The 16308-nt window shown below is 37.8% G+C and overlaps 1 protein-coding gene across 1 annotated transcript; it reads left to right on the top strand.

The window, feature by feature from the left end:
* Positions 1 to 2055: 2055 nt before the first annotated feature.
* LOC111899092 (bifunctional riboflavin biosynthesis protein RIBA 1, chloroplastic) lies at positions 2056 to 5373 on the top strand. The gene is made up of 7 exons (XM_023894974.3): positions 2056 to 2147; positions 2535 to 2841; positions 3001 to 3216; positions 3484 to 3806; positions 3880 to 4009; positions 4239 to 4535; positions 4866 to 5373. The coding sequence occupies exons 1-7, from the start codon at positions 2098 to 2100 to the stop codon at positions 5112 to 5114; spliced, it is 1572 nt and encodes a 523-aa protein (XP_023750742.2). The 5' UTR covers positions 2056 to 2097; the 3' UTR covers positions 5115 to 5373.
* Positions 5374 to 16308: the final 10935 nt, after the last annotated feature.

Below are 16308 nucleotides of genomic sequence, written 5' to 3'. Positions count from 1 at the left end.
ATGTATTACATGGTATATCACATGTGAATATTATAGAATATACTCACTTGTGAATATTAGATAATATATTCACTTATGAATATTACACAGTATATTCATATATAAATATTACAAGGTATATTCACTTATAAATATTGAAGGTATTTTGACAAATATATATAATTTTTATATGTTATTCACATATGAATAACATACAAACTTGCATATTTGTTTTGTGTTTTTAATAATCATATACTGATTCAGGTGAGAAAACATATTCATATGTGAATATAACGTGGTAATTTAGTTTATGCATTTCATCAAACAGTTGGAGTGCAAACAAGTTAACTATTTTAAAAATATTAAAAACATCAAGTTATCAATTCCAAATCATCATATACTTCCGATTTCGACTTCAGATGTGACATCCTATCTCTGATCGATTTCTCAATTTGATTTTGATTTTCCGAAAATTCGATTGGGAACCTGTGATTACCGATTCTAAGTCCCTCAATGTCGACTGTGACTGCGAGTCCAGAACTCCGATTCCAATTTCATGAACAGCGAAGAAATTCTGGTTTAGTTGAAGAAATCTGGATGATTATTGAAGGTTCGAGGAAAGTTTTTTGATGATGAACGAACAATTATCGAATTCTCTATAGTTACGTATTTGAGATTGAAGGTTATTACGATATTTACAAGTATTCTACCGTGTCTTTTATGCTTAGATTAAATGAGTGGCTGAGAATGATTCCCCCATTCTCAACCTTTTTTATTTTCTCAATTGAACCCACCTATATATATATATATATATATATATATATATATATATATATATATATATATATATATATATATATATATATATATATATATATATATATATATATATATATATATATATAACACGTGGACATTTATTTAATTAACCACGAGGTATCAATCAAATCTTCTAAAATCTTCTAAATGATTAAAAGCCCCACCCCAATTCGACACTTCAACTTTGCTTCCATCAAATTCAGACCATCTTCCATGCAACTTTACGGAAGCACTATTCTTGCCATTTTATGTTCTTAAGAATGTTCTTATTAGATTCAAATTATCAGAAAGTTTGTAAATTATCAGCTGTTATTCCATAAACTTTTGATCCAAAAAGCTGACATTGAAAGCATTGTCATTTTCACTAGCTGGTACATCCAATGAAAAAAATAACATAACTAAGAATGTCCAGTACCTTAATTTAAGAAAAAAAATGATCAGGCTTTCAACTTACATGTATTGTTTGACTTTCTTGGAACTAAAATTTGAGATTTTAACATGTGATTGTGATATATCTGATATAGTATAAGCCTGATCATACTTCGAATGTCAAAACATAATAATTACTCGGTTTTTTTTTAGAGAAATTTGCAGAGGATAAATTCTTGCGCATATATTTATTTATAGAATCATTGCAGGTGGTAAATTCACCATTCTTATTCGTTTGTTTTGGCCAACTCTTTTAAATTATCCTGGTATTGTAATTTCTGTTGAAATCTCAAAATATATTTCATGGAAGGATGCGAGCTGTCTAAAAAGAAGCAGCACCTTTTTTCACCATTTAGCAAAACTCCCCTACTTTCAGGGTTCTTCTTTAACTTCTTCACACCATAATGCTCTAAAGCTACTTTTTCAAGAACCAGATTTCATTTTGGATTACTGATTCTGTTATTTAGTTTTGTCATATTGGAGCTTTTGTCGTGTTCATATGCTCTTATTATTTGTTTTTTCCGATTCAGTCTCGCTGTGTCTTTACTCGTTTTTTCTTATCATGTTGAAATGGGTTAGAGACCAAAACCAAAATAAAGTAAAACCATAAGGGTCACCACATAATGAACTGGCAACTTGGACTAAATTTGTGATTTTTTAAATCACGTGGACCACATGATTTTGTCATATATAATGACGAAGGCATGAAGCAGGCAGATTATTATTGGTTGCATGGAAATACACTCTTAAAAAAAAGAAGGCTATTTTCCATGTATATAAATGTCAGTAATCTGGTTATCTATCAACTCAAATTAATCAAAATCCATTTCCGAGTCCAAATTTAAAATACAACAACCCAGTTTCTGATAAATGGCTTCCATTAGCTTGACTTCGTCTTCCTCACCACTACTATGTTCCAAGTAAAGCTTCTTCCATGTATCTTGTTAATTATTTTCTTCAGTTTGTTTTGATAAATGCGCTTTTCTATTCAGAAAAATAGAGCCATTGTCTCTTTTGTTCATAATGATCTCCTTTTCAATAATGCTTTTGGGCTTCATCACGATTTGGATTCTTTTCCATTACTTTGTGACTTCTTTGAGCTCCCAATCACAGGGATGTTTTCGTGTTTATGTTTTAGCTGGCTACTAAACAAGTTTGTGATTCCATGGATTGGTTTCATGGATGAAATCCAACATATTGATTTTTGTGGTTCATGTTTTAAAATTAGAATTAGAGCTTCCTTAATTGGCTATAAATTTTTGTAGGAAGTATACTAATTGATTATAACTTTCTTTTTTTGAATGTAGCATGAGCACAAACTTCAGCTCAATCAATGGTCTTCATTCTCGAAATCTCATGCATGTTTCAGAGGCGTTTCTTGGTACAAAGTCATGCTCCATAAGTAAATCTGATGGTAGGTCCAAAGCTTCATTCTTGCCAGTAGATTTGTGGAAAACTGCTGTAAGTGTGTCATCTGGGATTGAAATGCTAACAGCAGATTCCATTGCCACCATGAATTCTTTCCCACTTGGTGCTGATGAATATGACTTGGATCTCCCCACACCTGGCTTCTCATCCATTTCAGATGCTATTGAAGATATTCGCCAAGGAAAGGTTGTTTTAAACTTGCTTTGTATTCAATGATACTACTATAACTGAGAAGATATTCTAATATACAATGTATGAAATGAAATTAAGTACAGGTAATAAAAAAGTTTTATGAACGTATGTTGCTATAATTTATTGCATTTAACCCTTTGGTTTATACCACAGATGGTGATGGTTGTAGACGATGAGGACAGAGAAAATGAGGGGGATCTAGTAATGGCAGCATCAAGTGTTACACCTGAGGCTATGGCTTTCTTTGTTAAGCATGGAACTGGGATTGTTTGTGTAACAATGAAAGGAGAAGATCTTGAAAGATTACAACTTCCTCTAATGGTAAAACATAATGAGGACAAGAATCGCACAGCATTCACAGTTTCAGTGGTACGTAATCTTATAAAGGATTCATCTTGCAAAAGAATCTACCTAATTATAGCAACACACTTGAAAAATCTACCTAATTATAGATTTTTCAAAGTATCATAATACCTTAATTAATTAAGTAAAAGCCATAGAAAAAAGGGAAAGTGCGATGTTCTAGTATACACATAAATGAAAGTATTTAGATATTTCTTGCATTTATCCTTACCTGAAAAAGGAAAATATTTGTCGGTTGTGGATGTTTGATAGTTTTCTAATAAAAAATTATAGGATGCAAAACATGGAACAACCACAGGGGTGTCGGCTCATGATAGGGCAACAACAGTAAAAGCTCTAGCTTCAAAAGAGTCAAAGCCCGAGGACTTTAATCGCCCAGGCCATATATTTCCATTAAGATACAGAGAAGGAGGTGTTTTGAAAAGAGCTGGTCACACCGAAGCTTCGGTTGACCTAGCCATGTTAGCTGGGTTCGACCCTGTAGCAGTCATATGTGAGGTGGTAGATGATGATGGCTCGATGGCTAGATTACCAAAACTTAGGAAATTTGTCGAAAAGGAGAACATGAAAATCATTTCTATTGCTGATCTTATCAGGTGGGTGATGTGGTCTTGATCAATATGGGAATGTATGAGTGTGGTTTTCTTGACATTTGATTCAAATTGGCAGGTATAGGAGGAAAACCGATCATTTAGTAGAGCAAGTTTCTGCTGCACGGATACCTACTACATGGGGGTCGTTTGTTGCTTACTGTTATAAGTCGATCTTAAACGGGATGGAACATGTCGCTATGGTCAAGGTGAGCTACATTCATGTTTTTTTTTACACTCAAAAGCGATTTCCCATCTTATAGAATGGGGCATTTTTTGTCCCATTGACATCATTCTAGTCCAATGCAAAACAAATGCAGTACAAGACCATCGTGTTTTTCCAGTCGTCTCATGTATTACAAAAATGGCCTAAAACTCAAAACAGTATAGAAAGTTGGGAATAAAATGATGAGAGATTGTGCTTGTTGAAACAAACAGGGTGAAATCGGGGATGGTAATGATATACTTGTGAGGGTACACTCGGAATGCTTAACAGGAGATATATACGGATCTGCTAGATGTGATTGTGGGAACCAACTCGCACTTTCAATGCAACACATCGAAGAGGCTGGGAGGGGTGTAGTGGTCTACCTCAGAGGTCATGAGGGTCGAGGCATCGGTTTAGGCCACAAACTTCGTGCTTATAACCTTCAAGATGATGGGCGTGACACTGTGGAAGCCAATGAGGACCTCGGCTTGCCTGTTGACTCAAGGGAATATGACGTTGCAGCACAGGTATAGGCGCTCACCGTGTTGGAAATAGCCACATAAAGCTTGCGTAGTCTCATTCACTAGTGTAGTATGTATTGAACTATACTATACCATATAGTCCTATATTATACAATACTTGTTTGTACTACTATACAAACAAGTATCATATAATATTATATATAATATTATACAGTATAATATTTGTTTGTACTATCTTACAATATAATATTGTACTAGTGTACAATATTATATTGTATGATACTATATACTACTATCTGATATGCACTTTTGTCTGGCCATTTCCCATGTAAGAAACGAAGCCTGTAATCTTGATTTGTGTTGAATCATATGCAGATTTTAAAAGACCTTGGTGTTAGAAAAATGAAGCTAATGACGAACAATCCGGCTAAATGCATTGGGCTCAAAGGCTATGGTTTGGAAGTTACAAGCAGAGTTCCCCTTTTGACTTTGATCACGGAGCACAACAAGAGATATCTTGAGACCAAGCGAACCAAGATGGGTCATATTTACGGGTCAGGGAATAATGGGGTTAACCTCATCAATCAAAACGATAAAACACACTCAGTGTACCCGACTAATTAACAATTTTGAGATGTGTAAGTATGAAGTCGATTTGGATACTTCACTTACAGAGATAAGACACTTCACTTACAGAGATAAGAGAAGTCACGATAAAAAAAATGTGTTAAATAAAATGTACGTTTGTCATCGAGTCTTGTAATTGTAATGTAAGTTGTGTAAAAACTTCATTACATTTTATTGTCAAGTTTAGTTGGTTCAAAGAATAAAATGAGTCATTCAAACATGTTATTTGCTATTTGTAAATAGAAAACTAAATGAAAGAATAATGATAAATTAATAATAAGTATTATTATAAAAAATAAGATTTAATTGGTAACACCAATATGGACAACGTGTACAATTAGCGACAACGTAACGTCGGCAACAGTGTACCGTTAGCCTGATTACACGAGTGTACCACCGGAATTAATCAATAGCGGTGACGAGAAATTACGACAACATTGACTTTTAGCAACACTCACCAGTAGCGACGACATATTGTCGTTAATGGCATCAGCGGTGTAGTACCCTATCTTTTGAAGCAACAAAATATTTTTTTGTTGTGACATGATGTATAATAACAAGAAATTTACTCGTGATATATATTTTTAACAATCAAAGGGTAACCTTAAGATATCAAATGTTTTGAAAAAATGTCTCTCCGCCAAATGGTAAAAATAGAAAAATTGTAGATTTAAAACAACAAAAAAAAAAAAAATGCATCACTATCAAATAAACATTTACATTACTTATTATGTCCCAAAATCCCATAGAAATAATTAAATTATCAACAAGACTCCTTAATTACGGATTGGCTTTGAATTGAGGAGTTCGTTTAGGTTAGTTTTTAAATTTAAACGATGTTAATTCTTTTTAAGAATTCCGGGCTATAGCGGCGACAATAGTCGTCAGTAAAGAATTAGTTAATCGCCGGGCAATAGCGGTGACACGTCGCCTGTAAAAATTCGTCGCTACTGCTATGTCGCTGATCAGATTGTTGCCGCTAAAAAGAATTGTCGCCGGTAATGTTTCGTGTCGCCGCTAATATTGCCGTCGCCAATAATAATATCGCCGGTAATAACATTTTTCATTTTTTTATTTTTTTAGTCAACGATATTGGATAGAAAAAACCAATACATAACAACGTTAAAAGAAGAAAAAATATATATAACAACATCCGATTAAATACAAAATATTGTTATAATTAATTTCATACCAAAATAAAACAATCAAAAGTTTTACAATTGTAACAAGTAGCAAATTAAGTTTTACAATTATAACAAATAGCAAAGCATGACAACAAGTGTACCATACAAATAAAGCTCTCCCTACATATCATCATCTCCGTTCCCATCATTTCCTTCTTGATTATTCTGTGATTGAAAAAACGAATAAAACTCCTCCCTACATGTCGGGTCGTTGAGCATTGTCCGAAAATTTTCCAACTACATAATAAATAACAACATATATAAATTTATAAGTTAAAATTTAAAACATAAACAAAAACTACCAAAGTACATACCTATTTCTTGCACTTAAATAAAAGATATACCAAAAGTACATTGCTAGTTCTTGCACTTAGGATAAAAACACAATTACCAAATCAACATGCATTTTATGATGTCAAAGTACATTGTTATTTTTAAACTAGAGACATAAAAACAAAGTACATTGCTTTTTCTTGCACTTAGGACAAAACCCCAATTAACAATGTTTTTAGCAAATAATCACCACAAACAAAAATTATCAAATCAACATGCATTTTATGATGCTGAAGTGCATTGTTCTTTTTAAACTAGAGACAAAAAACGAAAGTACATTGTTATTCTTGCACTTGGGACAAAAACACAATTAACAAAGCTTTTAACAAATAATCACCACAAACCAAAATTACCTAATCAACTTGCATTTTATGATACCAAAGTACATTACTATTTTTTAAACTAGAGACATAAAACCAAAGTATATTGCTATTTCTTGCACTTGAGACAAAAACCCAATTAACAAAGCTTTTAACAAATAATCACCACAAACCAAAATTACCAAATCAACATGCATTTTATGATGCCGAAGTACATTGCTATTTCTAAACTAGAGACAAAAAACCAAAGTACATTATTATTTCTTGCATTTGGAATAAAAGCATAATTAACAAAGCTTTTAGCAAATAATCATCAGAAACCAAAATTACCAAATTAACATGCATTTTATGAAAGCCAAAGTACATTGCTATTTTTAAACTAGAGACAAAAAACCAAAGTACATTGTTATTTCTTGTACTTGGGAAAAATCACAATTAGCAAGTCAACATGCATTTATTCATATTAAATAATCTTGTTTTACATGTGATGGTTGTGATGGCTGTCGTGGTGGTTGCGATGGCTGTGAAATCGACGAGATAACAAAAGGTTTCCGGCCGATGCCTCTGATATGGTCATGTCATTCTCCCAATACTTTCTTGAAAGCAACTCTTTCTTGAGCGTGTGTTAACTCTCTTTCACTTTCTGGTCCTTGCGTTTGTTCTAAAAGCTCTTCCATTAACCGATTCCGTATTTCTCAAAAGTGATTAGAAAATAAGTATAAATAAACACTTAATTATATGATAAAATTATAATTAAATACTTACGTATTGTTGTTCCGCCTCAACAGTAACAAATATACCATCCCTATCAGTATGAGCCTTGCGAAACGTTTCCACTTTCTTATGTTTCTGTTTAACATTAAAAAATTAGATTATATTTTGAATAAAAATTACATGTATCGTATGTTACCTTCATATAGCAAGTACTGCTATAGGAGCTCGACCCCCCACGATTCACGGTCGTTTGCATTTTTCGGACTTTTTTGTTCCTTACTGAAGAAATTTTGTGTTTGTCTATTTGCAAATACTCAATTATTTTCTTCCAATAATCAACATCCATACCATCTGGAGGGTTGGCTATTTCTCTCGGGATATCCTGATACCCTCCGAATTGAATAAAATATTCTTTTGCATAAGATTTATGCTCTCGATAACCTTTTAACAAAGCTGCTTGAAAACTCTCTGTCAACAGATGAGCTTCTGGATCCTGATACATCAGATCCAAATCAAACTTTTTCTAAAAAAAAAGTTAACCAAGTAAAAACCAATCATAATTAACCATATAAAATATTTTTATATAAATAATTTACCCCTAAATGTTGTATGATTGTATCCTTTATTGCAGGGGAAATTTTTTTCCAAGTCCATTTATCAAAATGGACCATCTGCCATATTATTTTTCCAACATCTTATGCAAACATGTCTTTTTGCTCTCTTACTGGATCATATTTATATCCATATCTAAATCCATTTGAATCGGTTTGCCGTTATTCTGTAAGAGCGCTCTTTCAAGCTTAATATTTTTGGCTTTGCCTCAGACTTTCCTACGTTGCTCAACTACAAATATAATTAAAAAGTATTAGAAAAGGTATTTAATTTATAATAACTGAATAAAAATAGTAAATAAAAATTCATAATAAGACTTACGATCCTACTGATGATGAACAATACCTCTACCACCTGCGAAAGGTGCGTCCTCAGCTCCATCACCCCCGTGTCCAAGGCCTATAACAATAGCCATGGTGTACGCAAACAAAATCCATATCGATATCATTTCCTGAAAAGTTATAAGATATACAGATAAATTTTTTATTAAAAATACACATTACATAGGAATAAACATTTACATAGGAATAACATTTCTATTTAAACTAGTAATCCAAATAAAGGTCATATTACAAATACACATTACATAAGAACTATTCTAATAAGAATCTTCCTCATATCCTTCAGTGTCTTCTTCGGTATAATAATCAGAATCGGTCTCATCGTAATCAGTCTCGCAATTAGAAATATCATTGACTCTACCAGTTGGCAGAGGAACTTCAGTTGCACTTTCTACATCAACAACGACTCTAGGAATGTTTTGAAAGTACATGCTAAAATCGATAAAAATTGGAACATCAGATGAAGAGATATTTTGAACTACGTCGACATTGTCAACATTTTCGTGTGAGCCATTGTCAACATTTTGGACAGAGTCATTGTAAACAACTTGGATAGGATCCTCGTTCGATGGTAGACCCCAAATACTTCGTTGATTAACATGCTTGACAACACACCAATGGTTATCATTTTGGTTTGTTCGAGAAGCCTCTCTGATGTAGAACACTTGTTTGGCTTGCGAAGTGTAACATCCTGCTTTCCGAGAATGAGATTTTAGGGATTTCATGCAATTAAGGAAGTCTATTTAATCATCTCTTTCAGCCACCATTCGTCCCTATTGCTCCCAGGAACACTCCATAGCAAACCCTACGCGTTTTGGTGCAAGATCTAAAGCTTTTGAGTTATTTTTGTGGGTTTTGACCTCAAGGAAGAAGGAAGAGCATAGAAGGATCAAGAGGGGACTGAAGGATTCGAGTTTGGTTCATCATTGGCAGTTCATTGAAGGTAAAAAGCTATTAACATGCTCACTCCTTTGTTAGATCCCTCTTTGGGGAGATTTAGGGCTTTTGTAAGCCATTTTTGGTGACCAACCATGTTTGCTAACATGGTTGGGGGTTTAAGCTTCGGAATCACATCATTAAAGGAGTAACTTGGCAGATTTGGGTTGCTTTTGCAACCATGAAAGGTCCCATGCATCATAGGACCTTGTTTTATGGATTTTTGAGCTCAAAGTCCCATGCAAGCACGTAAAGTTTTTTAACTTTACGTGCTAGATCGATTGTAGAAGCTTAGATCTATCTTTTGATCAAAGGTTGTACATCAAAAATCGAAGATTTAGAGAGTGGACGTGACCGACTCGGCGAGTCCATTCCTGGGACTCAACGAGTCCGAGGCTTTGAGTCCCATATCTGTTGAGGGTCAAAGGAACCCAGTTGAGTGTTAGAAGGGTTGTAACCGGATAGAAAGAGTGACCCAACGCATTGGACGTAATTTTAGACCTGTAGTTCATGAGACTTAACGAGTACTAGAACAAACTCGACAAGTCCCAGGCAATATTCTTAAGATTGAAGATGAACTCGACGAGTTGTTCATACAACTCGGCGAGTCGAGGACAAGACGTGTTCATCAGATGAAGGTGGACTCGACGAGTGTTCATACAACTCGGTGAGTCGGATGAGTTTCATGCGGTGTTCATAGAAGTGAGAAACTCGTCGAGTCGATGCTAAAATCGACGAGTCGAGACGTGGATAAGGACGAGTAAAGGGTGAGGGAAACTAATCGATCTAAGGTCAGTACCAAGATATGCTTGAATGTATGCTTATATTTGTTGATTGTATGCTAGTGGTAATAGTCCCCAGTTACCGGTTGAAAGATACCGATGACGGATACCGATTGAAAGATACCGATGTTGATTACCGGTTGAAAGATACCGATGATGGTTACTGATTGAAAGATACCGATGATGGTTACCGGTTGAAAGATACTGATGATGGTTACCGGTTGAAAGATACCGATGATATTATATGGTATGTGGTATGATGGGGGAACTCACTAAGCTTTGTGCTTACAGTTTTGGTTTTGGTTTCAGGTACCTCTTTGTCGAAGGGGAAGGAGCCGGCGGTGTGGCAGCGCATTACACACACCTGGTTTCTGCAAGGAGTTTTTGGGACTGTACTCTGATTTTCATTAATTTTGATGTTATGGTTTGGAACACAACAATATGATTTTGTGGCGTGTTGTTTATTTCACAATATTTTGGTAAAAATGTTTATGGATTGTTAATTCAAAAATGAAATATTTGGCTTTGAAATTTGGGTCATTACACCATATAGAATCAAACCCCTTCACCGTCCTCGACAGTTTGGTAATGAAGTCCATCTTGATTTGTTCCCATTTCCACATGGGAATCTCTAGGGGCTGCAGCGTGTCATGCGGCCTCTGATGCTCAGCCTTGAACATCCTACAGGTCAAGCACCTCTCGACATACAAATCGATTCCTCGCTTCATGCACGTCCACCAGTAACTCAAGCTCAAGTCTTGGTATATATTGGTGGCCCTCGGGTGAATAGAGAAGTGAGACTTGTGAGCCTCCTCCATAACTGTCTGTTTGACCCCACCAGACATCGAAACCCATACCCGACCGCATCGGGTCAATAATCCCTAGCTATCCTGCACAAAACCGGGTGTTCTCACCCCTAATCCTCTCCATTTTCCAGTTCTCTGGTTGCATGCCCTCAACCTGAGCATCATTAATCAAACTCACAAGTGGCTACTCCACCACTATCTTCATACATACCGCTAGGGTGGAAGACCCAGATGACTTGCGGCTTAGAGCGTCCGTCACCAAATTCGCTTTACCAGGATGGTAAAGGATCTCGCAGTCATAGTCCTTGACTACATCTAACCACCCGCGTTGTCTCATGTTTAGGTTCGACTGATCCATGATGTGTCTCAGGCTCTTGTGATCTGTGTATATGGTACAGCAGACCCCATAGAGTTAATGTCTCCAATTCTTGAGAGCGAATACCACCGCTCCAAACTACAAATCATGTGTAGGGTATCTCGTCTCATATGGCTTCAGCCGCCGTGATGCGTAGGCTATCACCCATCCTCTCTGAAATAGTACCCAGATATGCTTGACTGTATGCTTATATCTGTTGATTGTATGCTAGTGGTAGGGATGAAATAGTCCCCAGTTACCGGTTGAAAGATACCGATGATAGATACCGATGTTGATTACCGGTTGAAAGATACCGATGATGGTTACCGGTTGAAAGATATCGATAATGGTTACCGGTTGAAAGATACTGATGATGGTTACCGGTTGAAAGATACCGACGATATTATATGGTATGTGGTATGATGTGGGAACTCACTAAGCTTTATGATTACAGTTTTGGTTTTGGTTTCAGGTACCTCTTCATCGAAGGGGTAGGAGCCGGCGGTGTGGCAGCGCATTACAGACACACCTGGTTTCCGCAAGGAGTTTTTGGGACTGTACTCTGATTTTCATTAATTTTGATGTTATGGTTTGGAACACAACAATATGATTTTGTGGCGTGTTGTTTATTTCACAATATTTTGGTAAAATTTTTTATGGAATTGTTAATTCAAAAATGAAATATTTGGCTTTGAAATGTGGGTCATTACACCATATAGAATCAAACCCCTTCGCCGTCCTCGACAGTTTGGTAATGAAGTCCATCTTGATTTGTTCCCATTTCCACATGGGAATCTCTAGGGGTTGCAGCGTGTCATGCGGCCTCTGATGCTCAGCCTTGAACATCCTACAAGTCAAGCACCTCTCGACATACAAATCGATTCCTCGCTTCATGCACGTCCACCAGTAACTCAAGCTCAAGTCCTGGTATATCTTGGTGGCCCTCGGGTGAATAGAGAAGTGAGACTTGTGAGCCTCCTCCATAACTATCTGTTTGACCCCACCAAACATCGGAACCCATACCCGACCGCATCGGGTCAATTATCCCTAGCTATCCTGCAAAAAACCGGGTGTTCTCACCCCTAATCCTCTCTAGTTTCCAGTTCTCTGGTAGCATGCCCTCAACCTGAGCATCATTAATCAAACTTACAAGTGGCTACTCCACCGCTATCTTCATACTTATCGCTAGGGTGGAAGACCCAGCTGACTTGCGGCTTAGAGCGTCCGTCACCAAATTCGCTTTACCAGGATAGTAAAGGATCTCGTAGTCATAGTCCTTGACTACATCTAACCACCCGCGTTGTCTCATGTTCAGGTTCGACTGATCAATGATGTGTCTCAGGCTCTTGTGATCTGTGTATATGGTACATCATACCCCATAGATTTAATGTCTCCAATTCCTGAGAGCGAATACCACCGCTCCAAACTCCAAATCATGTGTAGGGTATCTCGTCTCATGCGGCTCCAAATCATGGTTAATGAGATATTCGAGGAACTGGACTTCTCATAATCAAAAACCACACTTCGAGAACTTGGCATACAGCCGTTCTCGTCTCAAAACTCCCAACAACTCCCTGAGGTGCTCCTCATGCTGCTCTCGGGTCTTGGAATATACCAAGATATTATCAATAAACACGATGACTGAGCAATCAAGCATCAGTCTATAGACCCAATTCATCAGGTCCATGAATACTACTGGCGCGTTGGTGAGCCCAAACAGAATCACCACTAACTCGTAATGTCCATAACGAGTCCGAAACGCGGTTTTATCCACGTCCTCCTCTCTAACCCAGACATGATCATATCCCGACCTCAAATCGTTCGTGGAAAACAAAGGTGCACTTTGTAACTGATCAAAGAGATCATCTATCCTCGAGAGTGGATAACGGATCTTCACCGTTAACATGTTCAACTCCCTATAATCAATCCACATCAAGTACAAACTGTCCTTCTTCCAGACAAAGAGGATCGGTGCTCCCTGTGGAGAACTGCTAGGTCGAATGAACTACTTGCCCAGCAGTTCCTGTAGCTGTGATGACAACTCTTGCATCTCGGGTGGTGCCAATCGGTATGGTGCCCTGGCGATAGGTGCCGCACCTGGCACTAGGTCGACCAGGAACTCGACCTGTCTCTCAGGAGGTATCCCTAGTAACTCCTCCAGGAACAGATTATCATACTCCCTAACCACTGGAACCTCTGAAACTGAAATATGATCCCTGACCCGCATATCCACCACTAACGCTAGACAACCCGTACACCCATGCTGAATATACTGCCGAGCCCTGGCAGTTGAACAAAACCCTGATCCTACTTTGGTGTCCTCGCCATACACAATCAGTTCTCCCCCACTCGGGGTTCAAACTACCACCCACTGACCCTCACAATCAATCATGGCACTGAATTGACTGAGCCAATCCATCCCCACAATCACACACACCTCCCCCATGGGAATCAGAATCAAGTCTATCGGGAAGGACACCCCAAATATCTCCAACTCACATCATCGGTAGACCAAAGAAGCAGAAGCCTATGTTCGTTGGTGACAGAGAATCGCAACAGACACTCTAACTCGCCTACTGGCACTCTAAACTCCCTATTAAATGAGTATGTATGGCTTCAGGACTGAAGGAACTCGGCGAGTCGCAAGGTCGACTCAGCGAGTCATATAAAGATAGCCGTGAACTTGACGAGTTGGATGAACTACTCGACGAGTCCGATGAAGATTGCCATAGACTCGACGAGTTGTATGAACAATTCGGTGAGTCGGATGAGTTTTCCCCAAGTTATGATTGCGTGTGTATTTGTCGTGTTGCTATAAGGAAAATCGATGGGTGGCCTTAGGGTTTCGATCGGAAATCATATGAACTCGACGAGTCACATCGGTGAATCGGCGAGTGGGAAAGAACTTCATGGAACTTGGCGTGTAGCCGAGGGTACTCGGCGAGTTAAGGTCAACATGGACTGTTGACCTTGACTGAGGAAGTTGACTTTGACCGGGGGTTAACTAGTTGGTTTATGGAGTACTTTGTGAGGATGAGGACTTATAAGTATATTCATACTATGGTAATAGGTGGTGGAGTCTTTGGCAAGTGATCCGAGAGTTGGGATTTATCTACTGAGTTGACATCTACGAGGTGAGTTATCCTCACTATACTAAGGGGTCTAAGGCACCAAGGCCGGCCCATTGGATATGTTATCCTAGTAGTGTTAAATGTTGAGTATGAGTTAGTGTTGCATGCTAGTGGTTATGCTAGTTAGGTAGACCTGTAGGACTACCTGTGATGTTATATGATTGTTGCATGCTCAGTAGTTATGTTATATGTTATGTGGGTTGGGTTGAGGTTGTACTACTCCATGCGGTAGCCAACAAACCCTAGAGTAGTCCAGATATAAGCTGAGGGCCCGGTAGGCATTCCAGACTCATACTGAGGGCTCGATGGCAATCCAGATGTGAGCTGAGGGCTCGGTAGGCATTCCAGACTCACACTGTAGGCCCAGGGGTATTCCAGTCTATAAAGTTGTGGACCCGTTACGTGCTATTCTGTTTTAAATTGTTATGATATGTTATTGTTGATATGGCTATGTGGACTGAATGTGTATCGGGCTTATAGTTTCAGTTTATTGTTTCAGGTACATCAGGGGATCGCGGCAAGGCAAAGGCTTTATCATACAGCTCCTCTTATTATGTTTATGTTTCTGCAAAAACTCTGATAATTAATATTTTGAAAACAAACTTTTAATGTTTTGATGAACTTGACATGTTTTTAAAGTTTTAATTGGTTTGAAATTTTGGGTGTCACAAGTTGGTATCAGAGCCTTGGTTTGAGTGAATTGGAGGAACATTCGTGTGAATCCAGTCTCAAATCAAGGAAAGATTTTCAATATGGTTTTAAATGGTTTTCAAAATAAGTAAAAGAGGATGCAGGGTGTACGATCAGCCGGAGCTAGTAAGTCAACCCCAAAATACCACACAGTTATTTGATTATGTGATATGTTAGAACAACATGCTAGTACTAGGCTAGGGATCTTCATGAATTGAATGGTAGAATTGCCTGACTACATGATGCCTGCTAGCCTAGGGTTTCCCTTATATGAAATTGACATCATTATTGGAGTTGCATAGTGTATGCATCATGGTTTTACATAATTAAGATCTTATAGCCTGAGAATGTTTGATTTAGCCTTATGATCTGTTCTTGTTTGATTGGGAACCTAGGGTAGGATTGAATATTTGAAAGTCTATAGGGCCCAACATTATGTATGGTTAGCATACACTAGTGCTGCAGGGTTGGTGGAAGTTTCGTGGGTGGATAGGTTGTTTGGGATGAGTCCGCCGACTTCGAGGCATTTAGCCTTCCTTTAGGAGTGAGGCTTGAGTGCTCGATTTGATTATATGTATTGTTAGGACATTGTGATGATACTTGGGACAAATATGGGTAGGTGTGGAAGGTAGTATGGGCCCGTACTACTAAAAGCACATGACCCATACACGTAGCAAGGAAGTCACAAACCCTAGGGTTTTGTTGGGGTTTGGTTACCAGTTATTTGTATGAGTTATCTGATACCTTGTGTTATGTTTTAGAATGGTGATGACCAGGCGCTTTGTGACTGGATCCGTTTCGGGATCAGGATCAGGATCAGGAGAGGGTGGACAGGAGGCGCTAATAGCGCCCGAGACTATCGGCCAAATGAGGCCTGATGAGATGGATGACAGGATCCGAGAGATCCTGCTTGATGAGGTTGCTGCGTTGTTCCGGGCTGAATTGCCGGAAATGTTTGGGTTGATTAAGACCGCCATGGTGGAGTAT

Source organism: Lactuca sativa, chromosome 9, assembly GCF_002870075.4.
Source record: "Lactuca sativa cultivar Salinas chromosome 9, Lsat_Salinas_v11, whole genome shotgun sequence".
NCBI classification, from domain to species: Eukaryota; Viridiplantae; Streptophyta; class Magnoliopsida; order Asterales; family Asteraceae; genus Lactuca; species Lactuca sativa.
Note: the sequence above shows the minus strand (reverse complement) of the source record. Positions and strands in the feature narration are given on the sequence as shown.

Bases quoted from the DNA above. Each gene is read 5' to 3' on its own strand.
- LOC111899092 (XM_023894974.3), top strand. From the start codon at position 2,098: ATGGCTTCCATTAGCTTGACTTCGTCTTCCTCACCACTACTATGTTCC. The intron at 3,217-3,483 runs GTACGTAATCTT...AAAAAATTATAG, and splicing joins CAGCATTCACAGTTTCAGTG to GATGCAAAACATGGAACAAC. The intron at 3,807-3,879 runs GTGGGTGATGTG...TCAAATTGGCAG, and splicing joins TCTATTGCTGATCTTATCAG to GTATAGGAGGAAAACCGATC.